This window comes from Aquarana catesbeiana, linkage group LG02 (genome assembly GCF_042186555.1).
Source record: "Aquarana catesbeiana isolate 2022-GZ linkage group LG02, ASM4218655v1, whole genome shotgun sequence".
In the NCBI taxonomy this organism is placed as follows: Eukaryota; Metazoa; Chordata; class Amphibia; order Anura; family Ranidae; genus Aquarana; species Aquarana catesbeiana.
The window spans coordinates 37,963,109-37,978,195 of record NC_133325.1 but is presented as its reverse complement, the minus strand read 5'-3'; the positions used below and the strand labels follow the sequence as shown (position 1 = coordinate 37,978,195).

The window sequence follows — 15,087 nt, the reverse complement described above, 5'->3', positions numbered from 1 at the left end:
GAAAGAATGTCAGCTGTCCCTGGCTCTGGAGGTTCTCATTAGACTAAAGGAGGCCTGGGACCTTGCTACATATATTTCTGTCTCCTGGTTCATCCATTTGACATTTTTCTTTCTGGTAAAGCAGGAAAAAGTAAAAAGAGTAAGGTCCCAAGAGTCCATTCCAATCATCACTCACACCTCTCATATTAAAAACATGGAGTCCTCCGCTGCTTGACAGTTTAATACGTGACTCAGGAATAGGAGTTCAATGGGAGGCGGGTAAGTTAGAAGAGGGCGAGGGGGGGGGGGGGTTATGTGAGGGCCTTCTGCTAGAATAATCAGAGGGGGGCTGCACAAGGAAGGAAATTCTATGTCTAAGGTTTCAAACATGTAGCGGAGGTGTATTGTGGTTTTTCAAGGACTGTGTATTGTAACCACAGGATATAAGAGGGACTCCCTCCTAGGCCCCTTTCACACATGCTGGATCCGTTTTCATGGACTCCGCTTGCTCAGCAGGGATCGCTGCGCTAATCCCCGCGGAGCCGGCGGATGAAAGGTCCGTCTCCGCTCTGCTGTGCATTGATGGACCTGTCAGATCTCTGCTCTCCTCTATGGGGAGATCGGATGAAAACGGACCGCCTGTCTGTTTTTATCGGATCCGATAGACAGATGGAAAATAGGACCACCATCCGTTCTGGATTTAGCGGACGGGATCGGATGGGATGTCGGCGGACTTATCACCGCTGACATCCGTCGCTCCATAGAACTGTATGGAGTGTCCGTTCAGATCTGCCTGAAAAAACTGACAGGCGGAACCTAAATGGTCCGTATGTGTGAAGGGGGCCTTAGGGAGAGTATAGCGGCTGTGTATATACTTTATCTTTATTTATTATGGCCAGGACTTAAAGTATTGTTGTTTTTTATGCTTGAAAATTGCCATGAATAAAATCACATGCGATCAAGCATAATCATTTACAATTGTTGTTTTTCTTATAGTATATATAACTTCATGCAACACTTTCAAAAACTCCTGAAGAAGCTCCTCTGAGCGAAACATGTAGAGTAAGAAGTGGTTGTACATGTCAAAAGAAATAATATGTGATTCTTGTAAATGTTTATTGGGATTTTAAAGAATTGTTTAAATAAAATGTATATATTTTTCTACTATAATTGACTATTATATCCTTTGGTACCTTAAAAGTCCCTCCTGCCTTTTCCTTATTTACTTTGTAATCTCTCTCTTACTTTGCTCTCTCCTCCTATCAGCATGCCTCTTGTCAGCACACAAACTGATTGACACCTTGTACTGCTTTTTCCGCTCACACTCCAGCCATGCTGTACAGGGACTGTAATGCCATGTACACACGACCGGACTTTTCGTCCGAACTGGTCCGACGGAACGAATGCGTCGGACAATTCGATCGTGTGTGGGCTTCATCGAACCTTTTCTGTTGAAAAATCTGTCGGAACTTTAGAAATAGAACATGTTTCAAATCTTTCCGACTGACGCGAGTCCGATCGAAAAATCCGTTCGTCTGTATGCTAGTCTGACGGACAAAAAAGGACGCAAGGGCAGCTATTGGCTACTGGCTATGAACTTCCTTATTCTAGTCCGGTCCTACGTCATCACGTTCGAAACGATCAGACTTTGGTGTGATCGCGTGTAGGCAAGTCCGTTTCATTGGAACTCCGTCGAAAAGTCCTTCGGAGTTCAGTCCGACGAAAAGTCCAGTCGTGTGTATACAGCATAAGAGGCTGATACCAGGTCACATTTAGTTACTTACGCTGCTTGTATAATACATTTACCAATGGATACAGAGCCACATTAATTTGTGTATTTTATTCCTACCTGGATTTTAGCTTTTTATTATTATTCTTAGTATTATTATTTCTAAATCAGGTAAATATTGCATATGAATATATTTTTATATCAAGCTCCAGGCTCTAGTTCAAATGGTATTCAACCCAATCCTAATTGCTTTGCTGAGAACGGTCTGTTAATAGACCTCTGTAGCTCAAGATGAGTTTAGACACATTTACAGCTCAATACTATAGAGATAGAGATTATAGAGATATTGTTTATAAACAACATTTTTCAGGCTTGTTTGACAATCAGATATCTTCAGCTATCTAGATCCGTGTTTCTCAATTCCAGTCCGCAAGGCGCCCTAACAGGTCATGTTTTCAGGTTCTCCATTATTTTGCACAGGTGATTTGATCAGGTTTCACTGCCTTAGTAGTTACCACAGCCGTTTCATCTGAGGGAAATATTGAAAACATGACCTGTTGGGACGTCTTGAGGAACACTTATCTAGATTATCTGAGAGAAAGAGTCCAAAAGTAAACAGCTCATGCTCTCTTTATAAAGCCCACAGTGCTCTGTCATAGTCTAGTCTGTATTGCATCTTTTATATAAAGGTGCATGTTGGCGTATTAAAAGTGTGTTTATCTCGGTGTATTTCTTCCAGGTAGGAAATGTATCTCAGGCACTGGATCTCTCCAGAGAATGTCTGCTGTACGGTATGTAAACTAACAAACATCGCAGCTCTCTCCTGTATTACTGCTAGGTAGAAGAGTTTTTATTTTAGGTGTGGGATATTTTTATAAAGCAAAATAAAAATGATGCAATGTGTCCGATCCACCAAGATGTTTGGATTACACACCTCAACACAACAACATGAATCTCGAAGATACATTACAGAAAGTGAGGATGTGATGAGACATCTGGGATCACACAATGATCAGCATCTCCAATGATGACAATCATACAATACGGTATAATGGATGTAATCTACAAAGTAGCAGGCTTCCCCTGCACCCCTGTATTGCTTTCATTGTACATAATACAATATACAATAAAGGAATCCCCTGCACCCATGACCTCCTTCACACTACAGTACAGTATACAATAGGGGTACCCCCTACACCTCATTATTTCCCTGACTGTATAGTATACAGTATAGGCTTCCCCTGCACCCTATGTACTCCCTGATTATAGTGTATATACAGTGCTGGCATCTGGTGCACCCCATTAACTTCTTCATTGTACAGTATACATACCTGGCATACTCTGCTCCCCATTGTCTCCACTGTACATGTATACAGTTCGGTCCATACATATTTGGACACAAGCACAATTTTCCTAATTTTGGCTCTATATGCCACCAGAATAAAACAAAAACGAAACAAACCAAATCAGTGGCGGCCCGTCCATATAAGGCGCACAGGTGCAGCCCCCCATCCATGCATCTGGCCCCCTGGTCTACATATCAGTGGCACCAGACCATGGATTTCAACAGTGGCGGCCCATCCATAGAGGGCGCACGGGCGCAGCCCCCCCCATCCATGCGTCTGGTCCCTTGGTCTACATATCATTGGTCCCGGACCATGGATTCCAACAGTGGCGGCCCGTCCATAGAGGGCGCACGGGTGCCGCCCCCCATCCATGCGTCCGGCCCCCTGGTCTACATATCAGTGGCACCGGACCATGGATTCCAACAGTGGCAACCCGTCGATAGAGAGTGCACGGGCGTCGCCCCCCCATCCATGCGTCTGGCCCCTTGGTCTACATATCATTGGTCTCGGACCATGGATTTCAACAGTGGTGACCCGTCCATAGAGGGCGCACAGGCGCCGCCCCCCCATCCATGCGTCTGGTCCCCTGGTCTATATATCAGTGGCGCTGGACCATGGATCCCAACAGTAGCGGCCCGTCCATAGAGGGCGTATGGGCGCCGCCCCCCCCTATCCATGCATCCGGCCCCTTGGTCTACATATCAGTGGCACTGGACCATGGATTCCAACAGTGGCGGCCCATTCATGGAAGGCGCACGGACGCCACCCCCCCATCCATGCATCTGGCCCCCTGGTCTACATATCAGTGGCACCGGACCATGGATTCCAACAGTGGCGGCCTGTCCATAGAAGGCGCACGGGCACCGCCCCCGTCCCTGCGTCTGGCCCCTGGTCTACATATCAGTGGCATCAGACCATGGTTTCCAACAGTGGCGGCCCATCCATAGAGGGTGCACGGGCTCCGCCCCCTCTATCCATGCATCTGGCCCCCTGGTCTACATATCAGTGGCACCAGACAATGGATTCCAATGCGGCGGGAGTGTTTTTCTGAAGCACCTGATTAGAGCCAGAGGCTCTAATAGGCTTCAAAAAAGGATGAGGTCAGAGCGCAGAGCATTGCGCTCCGAGCCCACCCAGTTGTCTGACCATAGCGAATGAATTTTAGCTATTATCACCAATCAGGAGGCAGGTCTGTGAGACTTGTTTCCCTATTGGCCAAAGCGTCATCCTATTGGATTCCTAGCACTTTGGTGGGAGGCATACGGCGGAGGAAGCTAGAGGAGCGAACACCGGAGCCACCGCAGCCGCTGCCCACACTCCAGGGGAGCAAACCACAGCCCCACCACACGAGCAGGTAAGTGCCGGGCCAGACCGCCTGCGCGTGGGGGGGGATTCTGTGGCATGCCGTTTAAGGGGGTGTTGTTTGTTTGCCCCACCAAAGAAGAATCCACCAGCTGCCAATGATCCGAATGAATTTGAAGTGCAGACTTTCAGCTTTAATCCAAGGGGTGAACATAAACATCAATACAAATTTTAGGAACTCCAACCCTTTTTATACACATTCCCCTCATTTTCAGGGGCTCAAATGTACCGTATTTATCGGCGTATAACACGCACTTTTTTCCCCTTAAAATCAGGGGAAAGTCGCAGGTGCATGTTATACGCCGATCCCCTGCGATCCCGAGCTGTCAAAGTGTCAAAATCGCCGACCGCGATTTGAAAATGGCGCCGCCGGCACCGAAATACACAGAGCCAGTCCTCGGCTCTTTCCGGCGGCTCTCGTTTACTTTCGGCTCCACTCGTAGTCCCGAGCGGAGCTATCCGAACCTACTCGGATAGCTCCGCTCGGGACTACGAGTGGAACCGAAAGTGAACGAGAGCCGCCGGAAAGAGCCGAGGACTGGCTCTGTGTATTTCGGCGCCGGCGGTGCCATTTTCAAATCGCGGTCGGCGATTTTGAAGCCCACAAAGCAGGGACAGGGGATCGAAGCCTGCACTGGGGCAAGGCTGCACTGGGGCAAGGCTGCACTGGGGCAAGGCTGCACTGGGGCAAGGCTGCACTGGGGAAGGCTGCACTGACATGGCTGCACTGACAAGGCTGCACTGGGGAAGGCTGCACTGACATGGCTGCACTGACATGGCTGCACTGGGGAAGGCTGCACTGACATGGCTGCACTGACAAGGCTGCACTGGGGCAAGGCTGCACTGAGAAGGCTGCACTGACATGGCTGCACTGACATGGCTGCACTGGGGCAAGGCTGCACTGAGAAGGCTGCACTGGGGCAAGGCTGCACTGAGAAGGCTGCAATGATCGGCATTTAAATGTAAGTTTTTTTCCCTTCAACTTCCCTCCTAAAAGTTTTTTTTTCCTTAAAATTCCCTCCTAAATTGGGGTGCGTGTTATACGCCGGTGCGTGTTATACGCCGATAAATAGGGTAATTGGACAAATTAATATAATCATAAATAAAATGTTCATTTTTTAACATTTTGTTGAGAATCCTTTACTGGCAATGACTGCCTGAAGTCTGGGACCCATGGACATTACCAAAGACTGGGTTTCCTCCTTTCTGATACTTTGCCAGGTTCTAACTGCAGCTGTCTTCAGTTGTTCTGTGTTTGTGGGTCTTTCTGCCTTTAGTTTTGCCTTTAGCAAGTAAAATACATGCTCAATATGGTTGACTCGGCCATTGCAGAATATTCCACTTCTTTTCCTTCAAAAGCTCCTGGGTTGCAGTGTGTTTTGGATGATTGTCCATCTGTACTGTGAAGCGCCGTCAAATCAACTTTGCTGCATTTGACTGAATCTGGGCTGACAGTATATCTTTAAACACTGCAAAATTTGTCCGGCTGCTTCTGTCTTTTGTCACATCATCAATAAACACCAATGCCCCAGTGCCACTGGAAGCCATGCATGCCCATGCCATCACATTGCAAACTCCACCATGTGACCACAGATGACGTGTGCTTTGGATCATCAGCCGTTCCAAGCATTCTCCACATATTTTTCTTCCTGTCATTCTGGTACAGATTAATCTTAGTTTCATCCGTCTAAAGCAGTGGTTCTCAACCTTTCTAGTGCTGTGACCCCTTGATAAAATTTCCTAAGTTGTGGGGACCCCTAACAGTAAAATTATTTTCATAGCGTGGGTTGTCAGCACCCAAGGCAAGACAAGTAATTTGCGCCCCTAACCTACAGACATTTAGGGCTTCCTTAGTCCCTTCCACTCGCACAGTATTAAAACTCCTTATGGTACATTTTAGGATGTACCACTCTTTCTCTTTGTTCTCATTTCTTTCCCTTTTATCTCTCTATTCTAAATTCTTGTTTTTTTTCCCCATCCCTCTCTCTAGCCATCTTTCTTGTTCTTTCTCTTATTCTTTCTCTCCCTTTTTCTTTGTTCCTCCCCCTCTTTCCTCTCCCTTCCATGTATTCCTTCTCTTACTCCTTAGTGGGGGGGGGTCTGGGGGAAATGGGATTAGTGGCAGTGCTGGTGGGGGGTGGGATCAGTGCCAGTGCAGGGGGGAGTTCTGATCAGCCAACTTAGGTGCTCTTGATTAAGGCCATCTGCTGATCTGAGAACTGTAGTGGGGACTTTTAACTGCAACTATAATCACAGGTAGTGTTACTTACTGTGTCTCCGGCTTCACTGTGTCTCCGGCATCTCGTAGCAGTGACACCTTTGCCCCTCCCACTTCACATTCCTCACCAGTCAGCTGACCTCTAGTATCTGCCCCCCAGCCATACCGCAAACTGATTGGGCGGCTGCGAAGAGGCTGAGTGGGTGGCCCCGGGCTCCAGGAACAGCCCAAAAGATCTAGGACAGCAGTGCGGGATTCAGGAACAGCCCAGGATTCTGTGACCCCTGGCAAATTATCATTCGACCCCCAAGGGGGTCCCGACACCCGGGTTGAGAACCACTAGTCTAAAGCATCTGGCTGTTTTGAAACTACAAGTCCCATGAGACATTTCAAGACCCTAGCAATCAAACGCATGACTCCTAGAGGCAGAGGCATGATGGGATTTGTAGTTTCACCAAAGCTGGAGGGCTGAGGTTGCCTACCCCTGGTCTAATCTAAAGAATGCTTTTCCAGAACTGGTCTGGCTTTTTTAGATGTTTTTTGGCAAAGTCTAATCTGGCTTTTCTATTCTTCAGGCTTATGAATGGTTTGCACCTTGTGGTGAACCCTCTGTATTTGCTCTTGTGAAGTCTTCTCTTGATTGTAGACTTTGACAATGATACCTCCACCTCCTGGAGAGTGTCCTTCACTTGTCTGGATGTTGTGAATGGGTTTTTCTTTAACATAGAGAGGACCCTGCGATCATTCACCGCTGTTGTGTTGCGTGGGTTCTTATTTCCTGTACCAAACTGTTGATTTGACCACTCCCAATGTTGCTGCTATCTCTCTGGTGGATTTGTTTAGTTTTTGAAGCCTTACAATGGCCTGTTTCACTTGCATAGACTGCCCCTTTGAACACATCATGTAGGTTCACAGCAATAGATTCCAAATGCAAATACCACAGAATCAACTCCAGAACTTTTACCTGCTTAATTGATGAAGAAATAACGAAGGAGTAGCCCACACCAGGCCATGGAACTGCTTTTGATTCAATTGTCCAATTACTTTTGGTCCCTTGAAAAAGGGGGGTGGCTATTCTTAAGAGCTGTATTTCCTAAACCCTTCTTCCGATCTGGATGTACATACCCTCAAATTAAACCTGAGAGTGTGCACTTTCAGCCCATATTCATTATATAACTATAGCTTGAATATGTTTTGGTAAATACCTGAAAAAATCTAAAATTGTGCCTGTGTCCAAATAATATCTGGACCTAACTGTACATACTTGACATCCCCTGCACCCCATTATCACCTTTATTGTAACATATACAGTCCTATCATCCTATGCAGAATATTCTCTTTCATTTTACAGTAAATGTACCTGGCATCCCCTGCATTCCCCTTTTATTATTGTACATTATACAGTCCTGGCACCCACTGCACCGCATTGTTCCCTTTATTGTACAGTATACAGTCCTGGCATCCCCTGCATCCCATTGTCCTCTTTATTGTACAGTATACAGTCCTGGCATCCCCTGCACCCCATTGTCCCCTTTATTGTACAGTATACAGTCCTGGCATCCCCTGCATCCCATTGTCCCCTTTATTGTACAGTATACAGTCCTGGCATCCCCTGCACCCCATTGTCCCCTTTATTGTACAGTATACAGTCCTGGCATCCCCTGCACCCCATTGTCTGCTTCATTGTACATTATATAGTTCTGTCATCCCCTGCACCCCATTGTCTCTTTTATTGTACAGCATACAGTCCTGGCACCCCCTGCACTCCATTGTCTGCTTTATTGTACAGCATACAGTCCTGGCACCCCCTGCACTCCATTGTCTTTTTTTATTGTACAGCATACAGTCCTGGCACCCCCTGCACTCCATTGTCTGCTTTATTGTACAGCATACAGTCCTGGCACCCCCTGCACTCCATTGTCTTTTTTTATTGTACAGCATACAGTCTTGGCATTCCCAGCAGAAATACTAATATATATAGTTGGTGTGTGAGGGATAATATCATAGATAAAGCCCAGATTTTTCCTTTTCTTCTAGGCTTTTATTGTCATCTGGGTTCCCATTGGGGGATGGGAAGATGTGTGTGTTTTTTTTTAAATGTAGGATTTTTCTCATTAGAGAAAGTCATTAGTGCTTATATAACAATCTTCACTGATAAGGTAAACTGATTTATTTATTTGTATTTTTTTCAGCAGATCCGGACAACCAGCGTCTGGCCAATAACGTGGCCAAATATGAGAAGATATTGGATGAGAATCCAGCCAGAGGACATATGGAGGAGCCGTGGCTAACCAGACCCAACGTCACCCACCTGAGGACGAGGGACCTGTACGAGGGCTTGTGCCAGACTCGAGGGTCCCAGGTAAAGTAGAATGATACATCAGCTCTGCAGTGAGGTACCATACAATCAGCAGGGAGCATGAACCTTCATGATTAGAGAGCTCTAGCTCTGATTAAGCAGGGTGTGCTTAATAAGTGTACTTACTGGGTACACTTAGCCTCGGTTCACACCAGAGGCGGCACGACTTGCAGGTCGCCTCACCGAGGCGACCTGCACACGACTGCCCGGGCGACTTGCAAAACGACTTCTGTATAGAAGTCTATGCAAGTCGCCCCAAAAGTCGTACAGGAACCTTTTTCTAAGTCGGAGCGACTTGCGTCGCTCCGATTAGAACGGTTCCATTGTACTGAACGGGACGCTACTTGTCAGGCGACCTAGGTCGCCTGACAAGTCATCCTAGTGTGAACCGAGCCTAAGAGAAGAGCTCCAGGCTTTCCCCTTACAAAATTAAAAAAAGTCAGTAGCCACAAATACTGCAGCTGTTGACTTTTAATTTTAGGACACTTACCTGTCCAGGGATCCTGTGAGGTCGGCACCCCTAGCCGATTCGTCAATCGGCTTCCGGTGCAGGCACCGGCATCTTCACTAAGGGAAACCAGCAGTAAAGCCTTCAGGCTTCACAGCCTTATTTCTACTGCGCCTGCGCAAGTTGTGCTGCGCTTTCTGAATGGTCCCGCCCTCTTCTGGGACCTGTGGGGTTCCAGAAGGCAGCGGGGGGAAGGAGGAGGGTCTGCAAATACTCGAAGATCGCCGTGGCAATCTTACCCAGAAGTGGGAGCAGGTACCGGTCAAAACCAGGTACCCCCCCCCAATAAAAGTGCCAATTGTGGCAGTGGAGGGGGGGGAGGGTGCGAACAAGCGGAGCTTCCCCTTTTGGGTAGAGCTCCGCTTTAAGGATGTATTTATAAAAAAATTTATAGAACTTTTTGTCTTGGGAAACTGCATGTACATTGTGCGAATACCGGCATAATTGAATGTTATTAGGCTTTTTTTCTCTCCAGGTCAAATGTTCCTTATTCATACAGAATAAAGTGAATCAGGAAAATACTGAATTATAGCCACTAGATGGAACTGATGAACTTAAAAAGACCCTTAAACGTATGTACTATGATCATCAGCTCCATCTAGTGGCCATAATGCAGTATTTTCCTGATTCACACTATTCCTATGAATAAAGAACACTTGACCTGGAGAGAAAAATCGAATAACTTCGGATTTTGCTGCCATTGCCATGCAGTTTCGCTGGGCAAAAAGCTGTGCATTTTATTTATGACTACATCACCTAAAGCCCAAGTCTGGGCAGTTTAACCCCTTGGAGCTGGCGCCTCCTGATCTTTTAAGGGTTTTCAGATGCCGGGAAGTGGGGTGAGGTCTGGAGCTCTCTGCTAGCCTCCGGTAACTGTGCTGGGAGTAAGCAGGGCACGCATTCTTGGCACAGCTGTGTTTACAATGTGGTACACAAATATGCAGCCGCTCTGCGCCAAGGCCCACCCACCAAGAGGCCACATATTTGCGTGCCGTCGGCACCAACAGGTAAAAAAAAATTTAATGAAGACCCCCCCCCCCATTGATAAAGGATTTTGTATTCTATCTTTTTACAGAATGGGCAAAGATACAGTAATACTTATTTTAATCCCCAGTCCAATGATCATCCTCCCTGTTAGACATGTGCAATTCGTTTTGTTCCAAATTCGATTTTTAACTAATTTCGATAAATTTGTTAATTCGGAAACATCCAAATTAACGAAAACCCGTTTAACAATTTTTTCTGAATATTCGTAAATTCCAATATTTGAAAATTCGTAAATTTTGTATGTGAGAATATTCGTAAGTTCGTAAATTCTTAAGTTCGTAAATTTGAAAATTTGTAAATTCGAAAAGCTGAAATATTAACTAACTATTAAATTATAGGTATTGGAATTTCCTTTAAATTTGGCTGTTAGTGAACATAACGAATTCGAATTTATTCAAAGTTACAAATTTTCCGAAATAACGAATGCCGTATCTAAACAAATGGAACGTAACAAATTAATAATAATAAATAGCAATAATAATAATAACTTATTATGATTATTATTTATTAAATTGTTCCGTGTAAACTTATTGGCTGTGATGGGTTGCAGCATTTGGCACTTGACTCATGTAGCACCATTAATAAAACCTGTTCTATTTTAGCCATGGCTGTACGAAGATCCCAGGATGAACTGCTCCTATTATACAAACCACAACCCATACCTCATCCTGCAGCCTCTAAAGAGGGAGATATTGAGCCTGGCCCCCTATGTGGTCCTCTACCATGATTTTGTCAGCAACTACGAGGCAGAGAAGATCAAAGCATTTGCTGCACCATGGGTGAGTGTCCCAGTTCTGGCCATTAGGGTGCCCAGTTCTGACCATTAAGGTGCCCAGTTCTGACCATTAAGGTGCCCAGTTCTGGCCATTAGAGTGCCCAGTTCTGGCCATTAGAGTGCCCAGTTCTAGCCATTAGGGTGCCCAGTTCTGACCATTAAGGTGCCGAGTTCTGACCATTAAGGTGCCGAGTTCTGACCATTAAGGTGCCGAGTTCTGACCATTAAGGTGCCGAGTTCTGACCATTAAGGTGCCGAGTTCTGGCCATTAAGGTGCCCAGTTCTGGCCATTAAGGTGTCCAATTTTGGCTATTAGGGTGCCCAGTTCTGACCATTAAGGTGTCCAATTTTGGCTATTAGGGTGCCCAGTTCTGACCATTAAGGTGCCCAGTTCTGGCCATTAAGGTGCACAGTTCTGGCCATTAAGGTGCCCAGTTCTGACCATTAGGGTGCCCAGTTCTGACCATTAGGGTGCCCAGTTCTGGCCATTGGGGTGCCCAGTTCTGGCCATTAGGGTGCCCAGTTCTGACCATTATGGTGCCCAGTTCTGGCCATTGGGGTGCCCAGTTCTGGCCATTGGGGTGCCCAGTTCTGGCCATTGGGGTGCCCAGTTCTGACCATTAGGGTGCCCAGTTCTGACCATTAGGGTGCCCAGTTCTGGCCATTGGGGTGCCCAGTTCTGGCCATTAGGGTGCCCAGTTCTGACCATTAGGGTGCCCAGTTCTGGCCATTAGGGTGCCCAGTTCTGGCCATTAGGGTGCCCAGTTTTGACCATTAAGGTGACCAGTTTTGACCATTAAGTTGCGCAGTTCTGACTATCAAGAACATTACGGTGCACTAATAGTATGGTTTTGGTGTGTAAAAAAAAAAAAACAGCATGGTTGTTTGAACTTTTTAAGCAGCAACTGCCTTTTGCATCTGAACAAATCAACCCCTTTATATTTGGTTTTACAAATATCCACATAGCAATTCACCTGGTGAAGGTGTATGTACAACATACATTCGTTCATTGCAAATGGGGCCAGGAAACAAATGTTATTAGGCTATATCCTGTGTTGATCGAATGTTATTTATCAAATATTATAAAAATGTAAATAATATAATACTAATAATAATAATGAAAAATGTATGTAAAAAGTCCAAAATGGAAAATACCACATTTGGCCATTAGATGGAGCTAAGGAGCACAGGATTTTCCTATAATACTTAGCTGCCTCTAGTGGGCAAATGCAGAATTTTCCATTTAAAAATTAATGATTTACAATCGAACAGGATATAAACTAAGTAAACAAGTTACCCCAACAACTATGTACCCCATATTCATTCACAAGGTGGGGGTGATATCTGTTGCTTAAATGTTTCATTGTATGCATTAAAAAAACAAAACGCTGCTCTCGATTGAATAGAACTTTTAAAACCTTTTTTTTTCATTGGTAGATGTTCCCTAAATGAGTATTTTTAATCTGTCAGATTTTGTTCCCATTAATTTCAAAGGAATTCAGGTTCAGCATCTGAACTTTGAAGTTTGTAGAACCGCTCTCAGACTGCAGTTCACCTCATCTTTAAAGTGGAAGTCCAGGCAACATCTAAAATCCCTGCACCTATAGACACCAGGGATCTAACACTAACCTCCCTATCCCTGTAAAGAAAAAACGAGTATACATACCTTTCTGGAAGCCAATCTGACCCGCTCCGACCGGATCCCATGCTGAGCTGTCAGCCGCGGCTTCTCTGTGTAGACGGGTGCAGAGGAGACGGAGGACAACGGAAGCCCCATAGTAACTCCATGGGTGATGTCACTTCCCATTCATTTCACAGCCGTTGTCGTCCATATCCTCTGCAGAGCTTCCAGCACTGGAGATCGAGTCAGAGCGGGTCAGATCGGCTTCCAAAAAGGTATGTTTACTCATCTTTTCTTTACAGGGATAGAGAGGTTAGTGTTAGATCCCCGGTGTCTATAGATGCACGGATTTTAGATTTTGCATGGACTTCCACTTTAATACTCGGGTTTAAAAAAAAAAATTGGGGTTTAATATCACTTTAAAAACATGGCTGCTTCAGCTCCAGAATAAATGTATCACCATCTGGCCTTAATGAACTTTTATTGGCTTTAAAGCAGATCATAAATTTCTCGGTTCTACGTTCCTAGAAGACTGGGGTGGTGAGAATCAGCCGGGGTGATGACGCAGCTTTTCCACACTATGGTCTAGCTGAGACTCCGAGGTCTGTGTTGGCGTGAACTCCGGAGTTATATCATTCTGGCAACAGAATAGCGGCAGAAGAACACAGCCAAAATCTATTCAGGCAGAAATAATCCTCATTGACTAAGTGCAAGCTCTGCTGTACAGCGTATGCGGTGTTTAGCTATTTTATACTGAGTATATACACCAGACTTTCTCAAACTTTTCCTTCCGGCTTGATCTTGCTGCAGCTGACACGTTAGCAAGATCAAAAAGTAATAGATATACTAATAAATAAAATGTATAAAAGTGCTGACTGACAAGAGTCAGATACCGACCAGAAGAACCGGACTTTATAGGCTCAGTATGGGAGACCACGCATAATTATAAAACATAGTATATTTATTGTTAAACATTAAAATAAGATTTACGAACATAGGCGTTAAAGCCTCCAAAACATCCACATAGTAGTATCTCCCGTACTTTTTTTGGGGTACTGGAAGCCTATCCACATATAATTGGTCTAACATAGCAGCTAGTTTCAGAGACTGTATGCTTCTGGTAGCCAGGAACCATGTGTATATATATTGTGTATCCAGTTTTGGCGATCCTGTGCCCTATGCAGCCTTGGATTTCTAGTCTTTAATATCTTTAAATGCCATTACTACAGGTAATGAGTGGAGGACAGAGGAGCCTCCTAAAGAAGAAGATACAGGTCTGTGAGAGCCAGAAATCTTGCTTGTTTGTAGGTGACCAAATACTTATTTTCCACCATAATTTGCAAATAAATTCTTTCAAAAATCACACAATGTGATTGTCTGGATTTGTTTCACATTTTGTCTCTCATAGTTGAGGTATACCTATGATAACAATTACAGGCCTCTCTCACCTTTTTTTAAGTGGGAGAACTTGCACAATTGGTGGCTGACTAAATACTTTTTTGCCCCACTGTATCCAGTGGATAAAATAAGTATTGAACACGTCACCATTTTTCTAGGTAAATATATTTCTGAAGGTACTATTGACATGAAATTTTCTCCACATCGGTAACAATCCATGCAATCCATACATACAAAGAAACCAAAACAAATAAGTTCAGAAATGAAGTTCTGTGTAATAAAATGGAATGACACAGGGAAAAAGTATAGAAGTATAGAATCCTTTATTGGTAATGACGCCTCCTGTATGGAGAAACCAGTCACGTGCATTGCTCAGGTGTCATTTTGGGCCATTCTTCCACACTAATGCCCCGTACACACGGTCAGATTTTCCGAGGGAAAATGTGTGATAGGACCTTGTTGTCGGAAATTCCGACCGTGTGTAGGCTCCATCACACATTTTCCATCAGAATTTCCGACACACAAAGTTTGAGAGCAGGCTATAAAATTTTCCGACAACAAAATCCGTTGTCGGAATTTCCGATCGTGTGTACACAAATCCGACGCACAAAGTGCCACGCATGCTCAGAATAAATAAAGAGATGAAAGCTATTGGCTACTGCCCCGTTTATAGTCCCAACGTACGTGTTTTACGTCACCGCGTTCAGAATGATCGGATTTTCCGACAACTATGTGTGACCGTGTG

At 45.1% G+C, this 15,087-nt stretch overlaps 1 protein-coding gene and 1 long non-coding RNA gene across 2 annotated transcripts in view; one reads left to right on the top strand and one right to left on the bottom strand.

Annotated features, from left to right (window-relative positions):
- LOC141126811 (uncharacterized) overlaps positions 1-6,798 on the bottom strand; it is a 35,985-nt gene extending 29,187 nt beyond the window's left edge. Inside the window, exon 1 of the long non-coding RNA XR_012241449.1 lies at positions 6,687-6,798. This is a non-coding gene — a long non-coding RNA (uncharacterized lncRNA). The remainder of the gene's footprint in view (positions 1-6,686) is intronic.
- Positions 1-15,087, top strand: part of P4HA3 (prolyl 4-hydroxylase subunit alpha 3) — a 105,587-nt gene that overhangs the window by 69,215 nt on the left and 21,285 nt on the right. Inside the window, exons 5-7 of the mRNA XM_073612803.1 lie at positions 2,448-2,499; positions 8,830-8,996; positions 11,151-11,327. Coding sequence (XP_073468904.1) covers positions 2,448-2,499; positions 8,830-8,996; positions 11,151-11,327 — 396 coding nt within the window. The remainder of the gene's footprint in view (positions 1-2,447; positions 2,500-8,829; positions 8,997-11,150; positions 11,328-15,087) is intronic.